The sequence below is a fragment of the Panulirus ornatus genome, chromosome 9 (assembly GCF_036320965.1).
Source record: "Panulirus ornatus isolate Po-2019 chromosome 9, ASM3632096v1, whole genome shotgun sequence".
Taxonomy (NCBI): Eukaryota; Metazoa; Arthropoda; class Malacostraca; order Decapoda; family Palinuridae; genus Panulirus; species Panulirus ornatus.
In genome coordinates, this window is record NC_092232.1 from 5678276 (window position 1) to 5697448 (window position 19173).

At 39.1% G+C, this 19173-nt stretch overlaps 2 protein-coding genes and 1 pseudogene across 4 annotated transcripts in view; all 3 read right to left on the bottom strand.

Annotated features, from left to right (window-relative positions):
* Window positions 1–4771, bottom strand: part of LOC139750183 (transmembrane protein 8B-like) — a 90717-nt gene extending 85946 nt beyond the window's left edge. For all 3 annotated transcript variants that reach the window (XM_071664586.1, XM_071664587.1, XM_071664588.1), the window contains exon 1: window positions 4659–4771. In XM_071664586.1, the coding sequence (XP_071520687.1) occupies window positions 4659–4701 (43 nt within the window). In that variant the 5' untranslated portion in view covers window positions 4702–4771. The remainder of the gene's footprint in view (window positions 1–4658) is intronic.
* LOC139750142 (uncharacterized) lies at window positions 400–3036 on the bottom strand (annotated as a pseudogene).
* Window positions 4772–13519: 8748 nt separating the features above from the next.
* Window positions 13520–19173, bottom strand: part of LOC139750185 (protein ILRUN-like) — a 37600-nt gene continuing 31946 nt past the window's right edge. The window contains exons 3-4 of the mRNA XM_071664590.1: window positions 18941–19170; window positions 13520–16076 (exon numbers count right to left, since the gene is read on the bottom strand). Of these exons, the coding sequence (XP_071520691.1) occupies window positions 15715–16076; window positions 18941–19170 (592 nt within the window). The 3' untranslated portion in view covers window positions 13520–15714. The remainder of the gene's footprint in view (window positions 16077–18940; window positions 19171–19173) is intronic.

The following is a 19173-nucleotide window of genomic DNA, read 5'->3' on the forward strand; positions in this document are numbered from 1 at the left end:
CACAGAATAAGCTGTGTGAGTAAAGTGGAGTTACAAAGAATGAGTTGTGTGAGTTAACTGTAGTCATGAGTTATGTGTGACAAAGAGCGATCATATGTTTGTGGACAGAATGCAAGTAGTCCATGTGTCTGTGAGGCAGAAAGAAAAGACAGCAACTTAACAACCACTGAAGTGATGGCTCACTTCACGGTTGTCACTAACCCTCTCGATACCCACGCTGGTTGTCCTTGTAATATACCTCCCTGGTCGTTGGCTGCCTACCAACTACTACCTACCAAAAAAGCATGCAGTAGCTGATTTTTTTCAGCAACATCTTCACAACAGAAAATGACAGCATAATCCCTAGGATGGATGTCTTGATTTTTTTATTCTGATTTCTTTTGCCGTTAAGCCCCACAATAAATACAATACAGAATACCAATAATTTTTCTACAGACACTTATTATATAGCTTAAATATTAGCATCACTATATATAATATTTCCTATGCTACTAACAATTATCAAGTCTACACATTTTACATCAAGAGACAGTCCTAACAAAACTGAAAACTACATTTTCATATGACCATGCTGAGCTCAACCAATTGAATCAATATCATCACTGATTTAACAGTAACTAACACTCTTATCAACGTATACCTGGTTCTCAGACATACTTCAATAATCAAATGAATCATATATTTACTCAAAAAAAATTAATATGTATTTTACAGTATCATGGCAGGTGTATACACAACACTTGGTGAGGTCAAATAACATGTGACTTATAGTGATAAATAACTATAGGAAAAGACTTTCACATTGTGGATATCATTACAAGCTTCATAAAAGTACACCCTGACTCAACCTTCAATGTGAGTGAACAACATTAACATGGAAAGCAACCTTGGCCCCAAAGCATGACAGATGGATCACGAGGTGTATCCCTAGTGACCATCCTAACAACTAAGAGAAGACAATAAGATCATGGATTTCCTGGTAATGTGTCCACAAAAGTCAGTTTGACTTGACTTTCAATGTGAGGGAGAACAACGTTAGCAAAAAGTGGCCAAGACTTCAAAACAGTAAAGTTCCTAATGACCCCATACCATTCACTATCCGTTACTGCTGATGCTGCTCCCTCCTCCTGCTCACCAATATCTGCAGATACAGGGCGACAGAGCAGAGCATCTGGGCCACAATTCAAAGCACTAGCAAGCACAAGGAAGACAACATGAAAAATTGGGCTCTAAGAGGCTGTGACCACAAAAGCCAACAGAGCTGACACTGATCCAGCCACAGATAAAGCACTGGTTGGTATGGCCCTACCTCCCATCCACCGATCTACACCAATACCAACACATGCACTCCCACAGCACCACCTACTTCAAAAGCAGTGGATGCCAAGCCAGCACTGACTTGGGAGTAATTATGGGAATGCATGAAGTAAAAAGGTAGCCAAAACATAACAGCATAACGCAAGGTCTTAAGAAAAAACATTGCCATGAATACTTCTGGCACAAGGACTATCTTCCATAATGCCATCATGGACATCGACATCACACAGTCTGTGTTTTTGGTTTGTGGTGCATGTTGGTTAGCTGCCCAACCTGGCACTACCAAACCTCACTCACTTGTGCTGCAACCTATTACAAACAAAATCACACTTAAATGGTTACCACACAGCTGGAGGCAAAAAAATGGCACATCAACCACAAGCTGCCTGCAAGTATACAGCTAGAACAGTGCCTGCCATTTCAAACACAAAACAGCATGTGCCAAACATTCCAAAAACTGAATTACTTGAAGCATCAGAAAACCACTGTGCTGATAAGGCACAGCAAGCAGGCCAACATAGACCTTAGCTAGCTCCACTTAAGGCCAGCAATACTAATAACGGGGGAAAGAACTGACACAGTCATGGGAACTGTGGCAGCAGCTGCAAAAATAAGGCCCCCTTCCAAGGTTATATGTAATCCCAAGCAATCACCAAGAGACCCTAGATTAAAGGAGATTCTGGCATGAGGTAAGATTAATGCTGTGTCCATCCATTCAAGGCTAGCAGCACCCATTCTTCATGAATGCCTTGATCACTCCAAGGGATTTTTCTCAAAAAGTAAGTCAACCCATACACTAGCCACAGCACTACAAACACTAACTACTAGCAGAAACCTAACTGCCTAACTTCCATGATGATGTGTGCACTGTTTCAACTTTAACAGAATGTTACTGCCATGGAAAAAGGTCAGTATTTTTACAACAGCTGTATCTACCCTTATCCTGGTCCTGTCAATCCCACTCCTTGCATGAAACTTAGTATAGTCTAATTTCACCCACATTTATTCAAAAATTTACATGGTACACAACTTAGATTACAAATGAATCCTGCTTATGAGTAAATCTTTGTAGTGTTGTCTTTCAAGATGGCATGCAAAAGCTGTGGTCATAAAGTGCTATAAGAACACCCTCTGTGGAAGAGCTGATGAGTGTTCAAGTACTATTACTGTGGGCTGTTAAACATGGATCACAGGGAATGATGAGGTCAAGCTGGTGAGAAGGGTTTCCCTCATACCTGCTATCATCACACTCTTGATGAGATGACTGGTAATTAAGAACCTGTAGGAATAATGGTAATGCTGGTGGAGATGTCTGGAAAAGTAGAATGGAGTGTAACCACAGTTCTAAGCCTGCATGATATGCTTCCAAGACTTTAGGAGCTGTGTTTTGGAGACATTTGGGATGAAACTCTGCAGTGGGGTAAATTTTAAGCAACTCAGATACTTTGGTTGAACATGTTACTGGTTACCTGTACATGCAATCAGAAGCCCAGTTACATGTCCAGAACTCTAATCTTTAAGCATGAAGCAAGTATGAACAACTTGATGCAAAATTTCCATCAATGATCCATAAGCAGCATTGTTTGAACAACCAGTGAAGAGAAGGAAATTACCAGAAAATTGGAAAAAAAGCTATTGAATGCAAGATATGCAAGAAAGATGACTAAAGTTAAGTTGGCAACTATCACACAGAGTGTCTGATCTGTTGCATACCTTCATGGTTTGTAAATTTCATAAGATCTTCATAGAACATATTAACAAGTACATGAAGACAAATGATCTCTTCTCCAAAAAGCAATTTAGGCTCCTATCTGGAATGGGAGATCTACTATCCTACTGCTTCTAAAGTTCCTGGATGCATGGGTTGAAGCTCTCAATAAGGGTGCATCCATAAACTGCATCTACCAAAACTTTCATATAAGCATTTGAAAAGGTACCATATCAAAGGCTCTCCCTAAACTATGAGCATATGGAATGAAAGATCACATGTTCAGATGGGTAACAGCATTCCTATCTGGAAGACAGCATCAAGTGAGAATGAACGTGGCAAAATACAAGTGGCATGAAATAACATCTGGTATCCTGCACGGTTCACTTCTGGGAACGCTTCTCTTTGTTATTTATAAACAATCTCGTAAAGTAAGTTGTTACTTGCATATATCTTTTTCCTGATACAAAAAAATTCCAATTCTATATCTAGCCAAGATGCTGCAGGGGATCTCATGAAATAAGTGACTCTTAAAGCTCCACCCTGAAAAATGTGTACACATATATAGTAGAGGAGAAGAGAAGTCTCTGTGAAATGAAATTCACCGGAATGAAGTGCATATGATGTCATCGGAAACAGATATGCCAATTATCATGCACAAGTTGGAGTTTGAAGATTATAGTCTAGCAAAAATGCTAAATCAATGATGGCCATAATCACAAGGACATTTAATTCCTCGATGAAAATACCTTCATGCCCTTGAAATATCTATGGCGAGTTCTCACTTAAATTTTGCAAGTGCAGAGTTGTGCCCTTAAAATACGAAAGTCCTTTAAAAAAAATATGGTATTCCAATGCAGGGCTACCAGACAGCTCCCAGGGTTGAAGAACTTAACTTCTCCAGAAAATCCTGGCAATTAAGATATTACTAAAGTTTTGGACATCCAGCTTAGGTTTGTTTGGCTAGGTAAGGTTTGAGTTTGCTACTGTTTTTTTCTATTCGACTGTTTTGATATCTGGAACGATTCTCACCTCCATTCCTGTGGTAAATCATGACTCTTGCAATTTCCTCCACCCGAAACACCACTTCCCACTGGGAGGTACCCCATTATTGTTGGATTAAGGGGGAATTATCACAAAATGTAGTGATTTTCAAATGAAATAAAGTTCGGAATCGTATAAAACACATAGAAAACCATCGTAAGACATAATAACTTCCAAACAGGTGAATGTCCGAAGGGGTAATTCTAATCTTACTTACTGAAACTACCCAATTTAAGATATCGACTACTGAGAGCTTAAATGGTAAGAATTATACAATGCGACTTGTGGTCAAGCTAACAAAATGCATGTGACATAAACTTGAACGTATATGACAAATTCCCGATCGCGCTTTCCGGAGCAATAACCACTTCGAATATCAAATGTCTCTCACGTTTACCATAATTTCATCAATCAACCAAATGACACTCGGTATTTTTTTTTTGACAAACTATATATGTGAAATGAAACAATACAATCCGACTTTTGTCTTTGATTTCGCATAATTTTTCTGTCACATGGAAATGAATCGGTCACCTTCTATCATTTTGCCTACACCCCAAATGTAATATGTATGGTATACGTGTCTTACCAACTACATGAGCGTAAAATGCCAGGAGGAACAGGTTGTTCATGATCAAGTGTACGCGACAGCTGACGGATCAGCTGCCATTGCTTGGGGAACAAAACATTGTTGTGATGCTACATAGAAAACTGGAGGGAAGTGCCGTAGAAAATGGAAAATGTTAATGGGGAACCTATAACTTTCTATCATTCCTATCTAAGAATATGCATCTCTAACCTTTTGATCATCTAGGCGCACCTACGTTTATTGTATTATCAACATCAATTCTAGTTTATCATATATCTATTTGTTCACCTACATCTATCTATCTACTTGCCAGTCTATTTTTCGACTGCGGGCAGCACTAAATGTGCGACAATCTTTGTTGAATAAACAAATAGCCTCGTAACTGGCAAAATATTTCTCCATGGGGAGATGTCCATCTAAGAAAAGCCCCCAGGTTGACGTGTGCAAATACTTTCCCCTTGCTTGCCCCAACCCCCTCAAACTTTTCTGGGTCCTCTCCCCAGCATATCCCCCACTTTTCCCTCCCAGAATGCCGACTAAATTACCCTCACTCTCCTTCATTGTTCGGTCAAACATGTTTTCTTCATCAGTCTTTCATTCTCTCCACATGACCAAATGATGCAAGGTATTTTCCTCGATTCCTTTTGTGATACCACACCCAATGTCGTTCTTCGATCTCATATCATTAACTTCATCCCTTTTACTGATGGCTCAGTCATCCCCCAAATATCTCATTCCAGCAGTCTGAACCCTAGACCTGTATGCTGTCTTCCTCGCCCATACTTCACACCTTTACGTGCTCGCCTTCATTCATTTTCTCACAGTCGTAGACACATTTTCATAATTCTTTCCAAGGATTAAATCATTTGACTTTACATCTCTCTCCGTTATTTCATGTTATGCTATTGGACATCAGCTGACCTATATACACAAATTCTTTAACCTTCTCCATCCGTTATTCTGCTATACCAACAGTGTACTTCAGCCAACTTTTTCGATTTATTATATATGACACTGGAAAGTTTAACACTTCGTACTTTCCTTATTATATATATATATATATATATATATATATATATATATATATATATATATATATATATATATATATAGTGAAAAGCCAAACGATACACACAACCCTGTTTCACTTCCACACCAACCTCAAAACTCCCACTCAGCCTATCATCATCTTTCATACATACTTTACTATTTCCATTGAACGATTAATAGGTTGTGTCTTGCAACTTTCCTTCCACACTAAATTTTCAGCACCATCTACAATGGATTCTGGTCCACTTTATCATGTGGCTTAGATTAGATCACTCCCACTACCTCATCCGAACCCTATCTTTCACATCTGCACTCTATTCTCTTGTTCACTTATTGACAATTCATCCATATATGTTTCTTGGTATGATTCCTCTACAGATTTTACAGTCGTTCTTACCACTAAGCCATTGCACTATACACGTGATCCCTGATCCACTTCCTGCCCTTTTGTGTGGCAGACTCATTAATGTTTCATGAGCAACATGTTCTCTGTCTTAATTCCGCCACCAAATAACCTCCACTTCAACATATTTGCGACTATCACTTCCATTCCCAGGGCTTTTCACTCTAATAATTTGCTTATAGCTATATACGAAGATTCCCTCCTCATCTACATAGGGTCACTACGTCAACCAATTAAAGGATGGCTGAAGCAGCTGTAGGTAGCGACCCACTGTAGTAGCTCTGGTAAGTGTCACCTTAATGACTGCGCATGACTTGATGGCAAGCCACGGTGTGCGACCTAACCTGACCTATCAATTGTAAGAGAAATGAGCTCGGTGGCCTAACCTTCGGTTGTACCTACAATATCACTCCATGACACCCATACTCGATGTTCTGCAGTGGCGGGTCAAAAACTGTGGTTGTTGTTATTCGACTAAATAGATAACCAGACTAAAGTTACACGTGAAGCACCGCTCTTACGGACTTACCATCAGGGCTTGCGAAATTCGACTGCGATGTCTCAACTCCCCTTCATATAACCTTTCTGCCTAATGTACCCGGCGCATCACGGCAGAATGGCAGGCAAGGACGTAACTCACTCTGGACAAGTGTACCACTCCAGTACCAAAAGTCTCGAACGTGTGACACCAGATTCAAGCCGTTGGTGGAAGTCCCTGTCGCTCCACCCAGTGTCACTGGCGACGCCTTGACTGGGTGGCAGGCGAAAGCGTGTGACATCACTTGACAATAATCCCCGGATGTTCAGCGGTGGCAGATCAGAAGCTACCAATGGAAATATAAATGAACTATTTCCATGCGAGACGCCGCTGTTACGGACTTAACCTCGGTCCAACAGCTTGGAGAAAGAGGTCAGAAGTTTGCAATGTTCGCCTTCAACGTTTCTAGTTCCCTTGGGGATCAGCTACCCCTCCCAGACCTGACCTCGCCGGTTATCACCTTAGGAAGGCAGTCAAGCAGTTGACTCACCACTAGGCAAGTGCACCACTTCAGTACCTGAAGTCTTGATGTGACTCCAGACTGAAGCTGCCCTTGGCGCGTCGTCTTCTCCGTCAGTAGATGTCCCAACATAACTCCTGTTTCATTTTTCAGACAAGTTTCATTGTAGTACCTTATTTCCGACGTCCATCTTCAGTAGGACTTGCGTGGGACATCGCCTCTGCCCATCACATGCAGAAACTAACAAGGGAACTACACTCACGCCCGTGGCACTCCTGCAACCCAAGCACAAACCGGCAGCCTCCGCACACTTTAGGATACATGCCACACCCACCTCCTACAGGAGCTTCATGTAGATTCGGCACCACGCACTTTTCCTACGTGCTCCTGCTTCATCTGGCATCCTTACATCCTCACATGACCCCTGCCAAGCCCATCTCGTACTTCTCATTCTACCTTACCTTTTCTTCATCATAATTCTGCTATTCCAGTAGCTCCTTGTCCCTGCGCTATTTCACTTTAAGGAGCCTAACCAATAAAGCATTGTTGTTCAACGTGTTTATGTGCCCTTCACTTTTACCACTCAAAGAACCCCAACAAGAACTCCCACTAAATCCCGGATATGACTTATCTTATTTTATCTGCCTGGTAGGTTTCCTTGTGGTGCTTCATCTCTGGCGCACACCATCACCAGCATCGAGGCTCCATTCCCAAGATTATCTCTGATTTCTCAACCTCCTGCAACTGACCTCTCCTTTCCTACAACAGGTTGTACCTCCTTATTCCAGCAAAATCCATGGCCCAGCACGTTTTGAATCTGCTACCATTAGTTTGTGGATCTGACACCTGGACAGCGTGCTGGTAGCAATAAGGCGCCAAAATCTGTTCACACTGCAGCCGAGCTAATTAACAGTCCTGTTAATTTCTTATATTCAGTCTTTTGCTGAAAATGAAATCCAGAGGAGTTTAGTTTTGCAAAACTTTAAAAGGTGCAGAAGTACAGAATTAGTGCATTTGTAAAGTTAGTTTTAGCCCTGACGTAAGGAACGTGTAACCATTTTTTGGGGAGATGCTTTTCGAGCAGGCCAAACTTTTTCGTAGAGAACTACAGTTAAACCATGATTGAATATTTGCAAGGATGGTTACACAAATTTAAGTGGAGACATGGAATTTTAGCAAAGTGTGTGCAGAGAAAAGTGTACTAAACAATAATCTCCAGCATGGGTTAGAGACGGGGGATTTAGATAACAGTACTGCTCTTTATCCTTACATTAAATTTTCACTTCACTTGATTTAGTTTAAAAAACTTTTTCCTGCATATCTTTCCATCTTTCATTACCAATTTCTCTTTTCTCTAAAGTATGCTATTCTAACAGAGTACCTCTCCTTCCATATTCATTGTCTTGCCACGAACACCCTCAACTACATTCTTTATACTCTTCTTGAAGCAGCAGCACCACAGCCTTATCATCCCTGTTAAGCTTCATTACCATTTATATCTCAATTTTCCTTTCACTGATACTCCCTCAATGCCAGTTCACCTAGACTTTCCACTGCTATCCTCCTTTTCGAGTTTTTCATTCTCCTACAGATTTGGGATCACCCTCTAGCTGTTACCATATAATGCTTTGATTTCCAGAACATTTACCTTTTTCTGCTTCACATCCAACACCACCTTTTTTTCTGTTATAATCTAGTAGATTATCATTACCTTATACTCCCTCCCTACATCACCTTTTTTCTATGTACAGCTATGAATTAACTATTTTCAAATGGAGTATTTGCAAGATACATACTTCTCTCAGTAAATTAATGTTAAAAGTTACTATTCTAACACAACAGTCCCAATCTTTCAGCAACACCGTGGCCATTTCTCATCCCACATCTTGCACAGTTACACACAAAAACATAATTATTTGTCTTCCATTCTCAAATTCTTTATCTTTTATTATACTTAATCGCTGTTTCCCACATCAAGTGAGGTAGTGCCAGGAAACAGATGAAGAATGGCCCATTCACTCATATACACACACACATATATAAATATATTATTATCATTATACTTAGTTGCTGTCTCCCGCATTAGTGAGATAGGGCAGGGAAACAGATGAAAGAATGGACCAACCCACCCACATACACATGTATAAACATAAATGCACACACACGCACATGTACATACCTATACATTTCAATGTATACATACATATATGTATACACATACACATATTCATACTTACTGCCTTCATCCATTCCCACAGCCACCCTGCCACACTTTATTCTCCCTAAAATTTAATGTCTCACTCCAACTCTCATTTGCCCTCTTTTTCAACCCCTGCACCTTTCTCTTGACTTCCTCCCACTTTCTTTCATACATCTCCCAGTCATTTGCACTCATTTCCTTGCATCGTATAAATGCCTCTCTTTTCTCTTTCACAAGCCATCACTGCTTCCTTAAGTACATCCCTTTCCTCACCCACTCCCCTCATGTCACTTGCTCTCACCTTTTGCCATTCTACACTGAATCTCTCTTGGTACTTCCACACACATGTCTTTGTTCCAAGCTCACTTACTCTCACCAGTCTTTTTTGAAAACCTCTAGAAATCTTCACCTTCTCCTCCACAAGATAGTGACCAGACATCCCACCAGGTGCCCCTCTCAGCACATTTACATCCAAAAGTCTCTCTTTTACATGCTTATCAATTAAGACGTAATCCAATAATGCCCTTTGACCATCTTTCTTACTCATATACATATACTTGTGTGTATCTCTCTTTTCACAGCAGGTATTCCCAATCACGTCTTTTTCAGCACACAAATCCACAAGGCTCTTTATTTCTATTTACAACAATGAATGACCCATGTACACCAATTATATCCTCAATTACCACATTACTCACCTTCGCATTTAAATCACTCATCACTAAAACCCGGTCTTGTGCATCAAAGCTGTTGACACACTCAGCTGCTCCAAAAACACTTGCCTCTCATGACCAGGTGCATAAGCACCAATAATCGCCCATCTTTATACACTAGTATATTTACTCCCAGAATATTTTCTCTACTTCACAAACTACAGGAATGCACTTACATATGAAGACAAATTTATCCTTCCCTGAGTCTTGCAATACACCAACATAATTAAAAAATTCACATGTGCATACTTTACAGCAATCTTCCCTTGAGTCTCAGTGTTAGGAAAATGCCATCACCCTACTTGGTTTTACAAAAATGGCGGCAGCTTCTAAAAAGTGTGTGGTGTGTGTGTGCCCTCACTGGAGCAAAAACCAGTGATCTGAAGGTGACAAAATGGTGGGCTAAGCCCTCTGCTTTTCAAAGAGTGTGTGTGTGTGTGTGTATGTGTGCGGGTGGGGGATTCAGCTTCCTGTGCCGCCGCCATTGTTTTACCTTTACATCCTTTCAATCCCTCACATACATCTTGTTCCTTTCCTTCTTTCTTTACCCAACAAATTTAAATCTCCTCAGATACCCTTATAAATTCTCCTGCCTTTTCTCATATCATTAACATTAAAAAGGCTCATAATTTCATTATCAGACTCAACACTGCTAACAGAAGCATCCTATGCAATGAATTACCTACCTTCTGTCTTCACTTGAGAGGGCAAACAAAGAGCAGGGTAGCCTAGTTTGGACAATAAAAATATACCTGTTCACGAAAGATCAATAACAAAATTCTTTACATTGAAAATGATATAATGGCAAATTCATAGGGATATAAAGTAAATACTATTGGTACAAGGTAAAAAAGTACAGTAAAACTAAATGAATATAGGATAAAGGCTGAAGATTAAAATGATCTCAAGTAGCAGTCTCCTTACATGATCCTTTGTTAACCAACTACGCTTATATGGGAGCAAACATTAATCCTTGAAGCTGACTTGATTGGCTGAATGGATCTGTCAATCGTCATCAGACTGGTTTCCTACGTCTACCAGGTATCACTAAATCCTTTTTGTTTTTTCTTAGTTATGATATATGAAATCAAATTATGGCATTCCTTTGCATGAAATCTGGCCATGATCCTTACTGTTTCAACATGCAATCCAGAGAAACAGGGCACCACTCCAGCAGAGAGGCTTTACTAGTATAGTCACCATCAGAAGGAAGGGTTGGTCTTGGCTGTTAATGTTGTGACTAATTTTCTGCTACATCAATTTTGCTTGCTTCATCCATGTGAAGCATCTGGAGTAAACCATGGAAAAGTCTGTGGGTCCTGGATGTGGATAAGGAGCTGTGGTTTCGGTGCATTACACATGACAGCTACAGACTGAGTGTGAATGAATGTAGCCTTCCTTTCTTGTCTGTTATCCTGGTGCTACCTCACTGAAGCAGGGAATAGCAATACTGTTTTCCTGTGGGCTGGAGTAGTGACAGGAATGGATAAAGGCCAGCAAGTATGAATATGTACATGTGTATGTATGTAATGTCTGCGTATGTGTGTATATGTTGATATGTAAATGTATGTATATGTGCATGTGGGCATTTATGTATACATATGTGTAGATGAGTGGATGGGCCATTCTTCATCTGTTTCCTGGGGCTACCTCACTGACACGGGTAACAGTGATTGTTGTCTTTTCCTGGCACTACTTCACACACGTGCGTGGGGGGAGGGAGGTGCCATTTCATGTGTGGCGGGGTGGCAACAAGAATGGATGAAGGCAGCAAGTATGAGTATGTACATGTGTATATATGTATATGTCTGTGTATATACATGTTTAGTGGTTCCAACAATGTTATATGGTTGGGAAGCATGAGCTATAGATAGGGTTGTGTGGAGGAGGGTGAATGTGCTGGAAATGAGATGTTTAAGGACAATATGTGGTGTGAGGTGGTTTGATTAAGTAATGACAGGGTAATAGAGACATGTGGTAATAAAATGAGTGTGGTTGACAGAGCAGAAAAGGGTGTATTGAAATGGTTTGGTCACATGGAGAGAATGAGTGAGGAAAGATTGGCCAAGAGGATATATGTGTCAAAGGTGGAGGGAAGGAACGAGAAGTGGGAGACCAAATTGGAGGTGGAAGGATGGAGTGAAAAAGATTTTGAGTGATTGGGGCCTGAAAATACAGGAGGGTGAAACGTATGCAAGGAATAGAGTGAATTGGAACGATGTGGTATACCGGGGTCGACATACTGTCAATGGATTGAACCAGGGCATGTGAAGCGTCTGGGTTAAACCATGGAAAGTTTTGTGGGGCCTGGATGTGGAAAGGGAGCTGTGGTTTCGGTGCATTACACATGACAGCTAAAGACTGTGAATGAATGTGGCCTTTGTTGCCTTTTCCTAGCGCTACCTTGCTTGCACACGGGGGAGGGGGTGCCATTACATACATGGCAGGGTGGCGACGAGAATGGATGAGGGCAGCAAGTACTAATATGTACATATGTATATGTCTGAGTATGTATATGTTGAAATGTATTTGTATGTATAAGTATGTGCGTGGGCATTTATGTATATACATGTGCATGTGGGTGGGTTGGGCCATTCTTTCATCTGTTTCTTTGAGCTACCTCACTAATGCAAGAGACAGCAATAAAGTATAACATAAAATAATAAATAAATATGTATATGTATGTATACACTGAAATGTACAGGTATGTATATGTGCATGTGTGGGTGTGTATGTATTTACATGTGTATGTGGGTGGGTGGGCCATTCTTTTGTCTGTTTCCTTGCGCCACCTCGCTAACATGGGAGACAGCGACAAAGTATTATAAAAATATACATTTCATCCATTTTCGCCATTTCCTGCAAGTGTGAAGTAGCACCAAGAACAGAGGACCGAACTCCAGAGGGAATATCCTCACCTGGCCCCCTTCTCTGTTCCTTCTTTGGGAAAAATAAAAACGAGAGGGGAGGATTTCCAGCCCCACTTTAGTTTCTCTCTTATAGCATAAATGAGATGATCTTGATCAGGGCATTCAGTTACCTGTGACTTCTCAGTTTTAAAAGAAAAAAGTCACATACCCCATATCTCTTTTGTGAAGCCATATTGCTCCTCTCCATTCAGCTAGTCAAATGTTTGCGCAAATGACCAACTCTTCATCATCACCACTCTCCCATACACCTTACCAGGTATACCAACAGACTTAAACCTCTGTTATTTGCAAATTCACTTTGAACATTTAATGTTGATCTACTAAATAAAGAAAAAAAATCTAAGCCATACAATATAGGTCCAATATGCATGTAAAGAATGCTGAAAAGGTATGTGCTTGGCTTGCTGTCAATTGCAAATACTTTTTTCTTTAAAACTTGCACATTGACGTTAGTAATAAAGCATCAGGACCTTAACCCCAGAGGAAAGTATCCTCATTCTACTTTTTCCTTCTATTTCTGGTTTTAGGAAGTGATAAGACAGGAGGGATGTAAAAATATATCAGAAAAAGACACAAAGAGAATTGTAATACAATGCAAGAACTATATAATGAAAAATAAGAGCATCATTTTACACTGCATTTTATCCCATGACAATAATGCAATAAATTCAATAAATATACACATATTTATATCATCTTTGAACTTGCTTTGCATAATTTTTCCAAGAACACTCCTAACAAACTCATCTTTGATCCCTCTCTGCATATTCTTCCCAACATCAATCCTACCATATCTGACAGGGAAAAAAAGCAATACATGATGGGTGGACTTACAAATGGACATATGGACTGCTTATACCACAGTGTCTTTTATATGGAAGACCAAAAACCAAGAACATATAATAGACTCAGCAAAGAAAAACATTATATGATATAGATTACTATAATGCTCATAAAGTAATGAGTTGATATGACATGTTAATAATCTGCAATAGGGTAAACTGACAATGTGAGACAAACTGTTTAAAACAATATCAATTCCATGAAAAACAGCATTTATGAAGACGTACACATTAAAAAAAACAAAAATATTACGTAGTGTGGCAACACTATCTTTTCACAAAAGTTATACTTTATACAGTCTGACAAACCCAAATTCAGTTGATGGTAAAGTTAAGGAAGAGTATACACATTCTTTATAAATCAATACTTTAATAGTTTGTTGAATTTTACGTATTCACATGTAATGTTTTCATGAGTAAGTGAAACTGTAATTGGTACATTATATATTAGTAATTTTCACAAATAAATATATCATTATAACATTATTTTTGTAAAATCTAAAATATGAAACTAGCATTTGAAACAGTGATGCAAAACAACAACCACATATCATCTGAAAACCATACAGCAAAGTACGAAAACATACACATAATTACAAAGAAATTGCATACATGAGCTGTGACCATACAGGTCATAAACTTTTTGGATTTTAAAACTTAACTTAAAAAAAAATTATCAAGAGAATAAGTCTTAGGCAAGATAAAAATGTATATTTACTAATGACAATGAAATTTTAAATCATATGGTAATAAAGGATGAGAATTTAACAGCTGATAAGCATTATAATGGAGGTATAGACGAAAAGTCAAAAGAAATAAGATGACTGAATAAAAAGATGAAGCTAAGGGTCAGATCAGAAACTGAAGATGAAGTTATAGTTATGTATGAGGAAGTTAAAATATTGTGAAACCATATTACGGATGCCACCTTCCAAAGAGCATGTGATGTCTGAAAATTCAATACAGTTTATTGATAGTAAAATTTCTCTTACTTTCTTCTATACATATCAAAAGTTGAAATTAAGAATGCTGAAAACACTGCAGATATACACCCCTACCATACTCACATAAATATGTAAGTTTTGTAAACTTCTTAAAAGTATACATCCTGTGTACATAATCTGATTCACTAGTTATGGACGCTAAACTTTCATCATCAAAATGAACAGTGAACAAGCTAAACAGTACATAAAAAGCCAAAATCCTTGGTGTAAACAAAAGTTATTCTATAAAATTCCATCACATATTTAATTCACTGTTAGAAATGGTATTACTACTCAAAATTAACAGTTGAAGAAACCTATTTTGAAGATATTTCATGTCATATGTAACCGGCAAATTAACTGAATAAGGTACACAATCTGTGTCTTGGCAGACCCCATCCCATGCGCTGACTCAACCCATCTGGCAATGTTCAGCTTTTCCCTTCCTGCATGTCTGTCTTCCAGTTGTGAACATCTCAATTTGGTTGGATGATGTGTATTTTCAGTCACTCAATCTGCCTCTATCATACAACATTCAGGCATGAGTGGGTGAAATCACAGCAGAATTTTTGCTTATATAAAAGCAACAGAGCTTTGTATCAAGCCTATGTGTCCAGAACCTAAAAGAATGTCACTGAATAACTTTACCACCTACTTAATTCATGCAACATCCAAGTCACATTTTGGTAGGTATCCTTTGTAATGATATAACTCACCTTTTTATTTAAAAAAGTAATTTCTGATTTGGCTAGAAATCAGTTGTTTTACAGACAGAAAAAATTCAAATCATGAATAATTCAATCTAGGATGTTTAGAATTTCTCAAGTCATTTACAATGCTTCACACAATGGTTCTAAGTGAACACAAGACACAATTCAAAGCTCTACTGAGCAACCTAGTAAGGGCCCAATTCTAATATTAAAATATCATAGTTGCACTAACTCATTCCTATATCCCCATCAGGATCCTGTTGACAACTAGGAGTTAGTGGGGAACACGCAGAAATTTCATGTGGATGCTGATTTTGAATTTGAAAATTTCCATTCATATGTTGTTGTTGTTGTTGTTCTTGTTGTTGTTGTTGCTGTTGATGTTGCTGCTGCTGATGATTTGGTTGTTCAGGCTGTCGTTGAATTTGCTGTTGACTCAGATGCAAAGGGGCAAAAGGATTTGCAAATACAGTAGTGGAAGTACTTTGCGTTGCTGATGGAGGGGAGCCTAACTCTTTCAGGTTAACCATCTGCTGCATCAAAGCCAGTGTACCACCTGAATCAACTTGTACAATCACCCATATTGTGTCTGAGGATAAATAATATTAAAGTGAACTCATAATGCTTATTCATTATGAAATATGTCTGTTTACTGTCCTTAAATACACAAATTTTCCTACAGCTAGATAAAATTCATGTTTGGTGAAATACATCAAAACCACAGCCCCTTATCTACAAGCATACCTCACACACCTTTCCATGGTTTCCCAAAAAATACTAGCCAAATCACAGAATCTTCTACAAGAGTAATTATTAATTTCTTCTTTACAGGCCTTAAAGTCCCATAATATATATTTCAACTTTAGATTCATATTCAGCATGAAAAATAATCTCTAAAATGATGTTTTCAAACAAATCTCTTACCCTCAGAAAAATATAAAACATCGCAGGGAATTTAACTTTTAGCCCAAAAACCTTTTTGTTTTAAAACTGAAATACGACATAATGAAACGCTTCTATATACTTGAAATAATTATGGAAAATATCTCATAATACTTCTCCTAACCAACAGATAGCCTATAATCAAATAATACTTCCAACGTATTCCCCGCATGTCACAGAAGGCAACAAAAGGGGATTGGAGCTGGGGGCTGGAAACCCTCCCCTTCTTGTATTTCAATTTCTAAAAGAGGAAACAGGTGTCAAGCGAGAAGTGCTCATCCACCTCAAAGGCTCAGATTGGGGTGTCTGAATGTGCATGGATGTAACCATGATGAGAAGAAAAGAGAGATAAGTAGTAAGTTTGATGAAAAAACCTGGAAAAATGGTTTGGAAAAGTCTTGGGAGTAAAGTCAGGGGTTGGTGAGAGGACAAGAGTGAAGAAAAGAGTAGCACTACTCCTGAAGCAGGAGTTGTGGGAGTGTGTGACAGAATGCAAGGAAGTAAATTCTAGTTTGATGTGGATAAAACTGAAAGTGGATGGAGAGAGATGGGTGATTACTGGTGCCTATGCACCTGGTCATGAAGAAAGATCATGAAAGGCAAGCGTTTTGGGAGTAGCTGAGTGAGTGTCAACAGTTCTGGTGCATGAGACCAGGTATTAGTGATGGGTGATTTAAATGCAAAGGTGAGTAATGTGGCAGTTGAGGGTATAATTGGTGTAAATGGGCTATTCAGTGTTGTAAATGGAAATGGTGAAGAGCTTGTGGATTTGTGTGCTGAAAAAAGACTGATGATTGGGAATACCTGGTTTATGTAAGTGAGTGGGAGAGATGGTAGAAGGGCATTATTAGACTACATGTTAATTGATACATGTGTAAAAAGAGAGACTTTTGGATGTTAATAGGCTGAAAGGGGCAGCGGGTGGGATGTCTGATCACTATCTTGTTGAGGTGAAGATGAAGATTTGTAGAGGTTTTCAAAAAAGATGGGAGAATGTCAGGGAGAAGAGAGTGGTGAGATTAAGTGAGCTTGGAAAGTAGACTTGTGTAAGGAAGTACCAAGAGAGACTGAGTGTAGAATGGTTAAAGGTGAGAGCAAATGATGTGAGGGGAGTGGATGAAGAATGGGATGTATTTAGGGAAGCACTGACGGCATGTGCAAGAGATGCATGTGGCATGAGAAGGGTGGGAGGTGGGCAGATAAGAAAGGGTAGTGAGTAGTGGGATGAAGAAGTAAAGTTGTCAGTGAAAGAGAAAAGCGAAGCATTTGGATGATACTTGCACAGAAGGAGTGCAAACGACTGGGAGATGTATGAGAGAAAATGACAGGAGGTCAAGATGAAGGTGCAAGGGTTGAAAAAGAGGGCAAATGAGAGGTGGGGTGAAAGATGTTTTGGAAGGAGGTAAATAACATGCATAAGACAAGAGAACAAATGGGAACATCAAAGAAGGAGGAAGTGATAACAGGTAGTGATGACATGAGGAAAAGTGAAGTGAGTATTTTGAAGGTTTGTTGAATGTGGTTGACGACAGAGTGACAGATGTTGTGCGATTTGGTTATGGTGGTGCGTGAAGTGAGAGTCAGGGAGAGTGGTTTGGTGAAGAGAGAAAAGGTGGTGAAAGTCCACATCCAGGCCCCACAGACCTTGCCATGATTTATCCCAGATGTTTTGCATGTCCTGGTTCAGTCCATTGACAGTGTGCCAACCCCAGTATACCATGCCAGTGCAATTCATTCCATTCTGTACAAGTATTTCACCCTCCTGCATGTTCAAGCCCAAGTCACTCAAAATCTTTTTCACTTCATCCTTCCACCTCCAATTTGTAGGCCTTAATGTCCCCAAACATATATTTCAACCCCATATTTGAACTCACCATAAATAATCCTTATACAGAGGTCTTCAAGTAGATTTTATACTCTTATACATCCAGTACATCCATTATAAAAGCTCTTCACCACATTCAAAAGTATCCAATGAATACCATTTCAGTCAAAACTTCTTACACTGCCTTCCATTTCAGTTTACAATGTGGCTCTTTTAAATTCATAAATTCTGCATGACCCTCCTTTTTCTCTAATAATTCTCCATTACTTGTCTAAGAGTAAAACTTTTACCTAAAAACCCTCTTCCCTTCATACATCCATCTTGTTCTAAACTAATGAGGAGTTCTCTAACCTTTACAGACGATCAATCGCAATCTTATCATACACATTACCAACCATCCTTATGAGGCTTATTCTTCAATAATTCTTGTACTCAATTTTACTGCCTTTTCCTTTGTACATTGGAACAATTACTGTCTACTTCCAATCAGTGTGCACCTGACCACTTTCTCTGCTTCCATACACACTTTTCAGACCCACTCTACAGTAGTGTTATCTCCACTCTTCACCTCTCCCCAACTAGCTTCTTACTTAATACTTCTTTCCTTATAATATCTTCTTGAAAATATCTTACTACAATGTTACAAAAAAAATAATCCAAAATACTGGCTCAAAATAATAAAATACCTCCAAAGAAATTTCCTTGAGTGGTGGTCATCCTCCATTTTGAAGAGTATAGACCAGTTTGTGAAGGTGAAACCATTTCTACAGATATATCAGCAACTTCACCAGCTCCTAAAGATGATACAGACACATGTGATGGAGCTCCTAGCTGTTCTCCACCAGTAAATATCAGACTACATCCACTTGGCCACCCATCTTCACCCGTATTCTGGATACGCCACGTTTTTATGAATCTG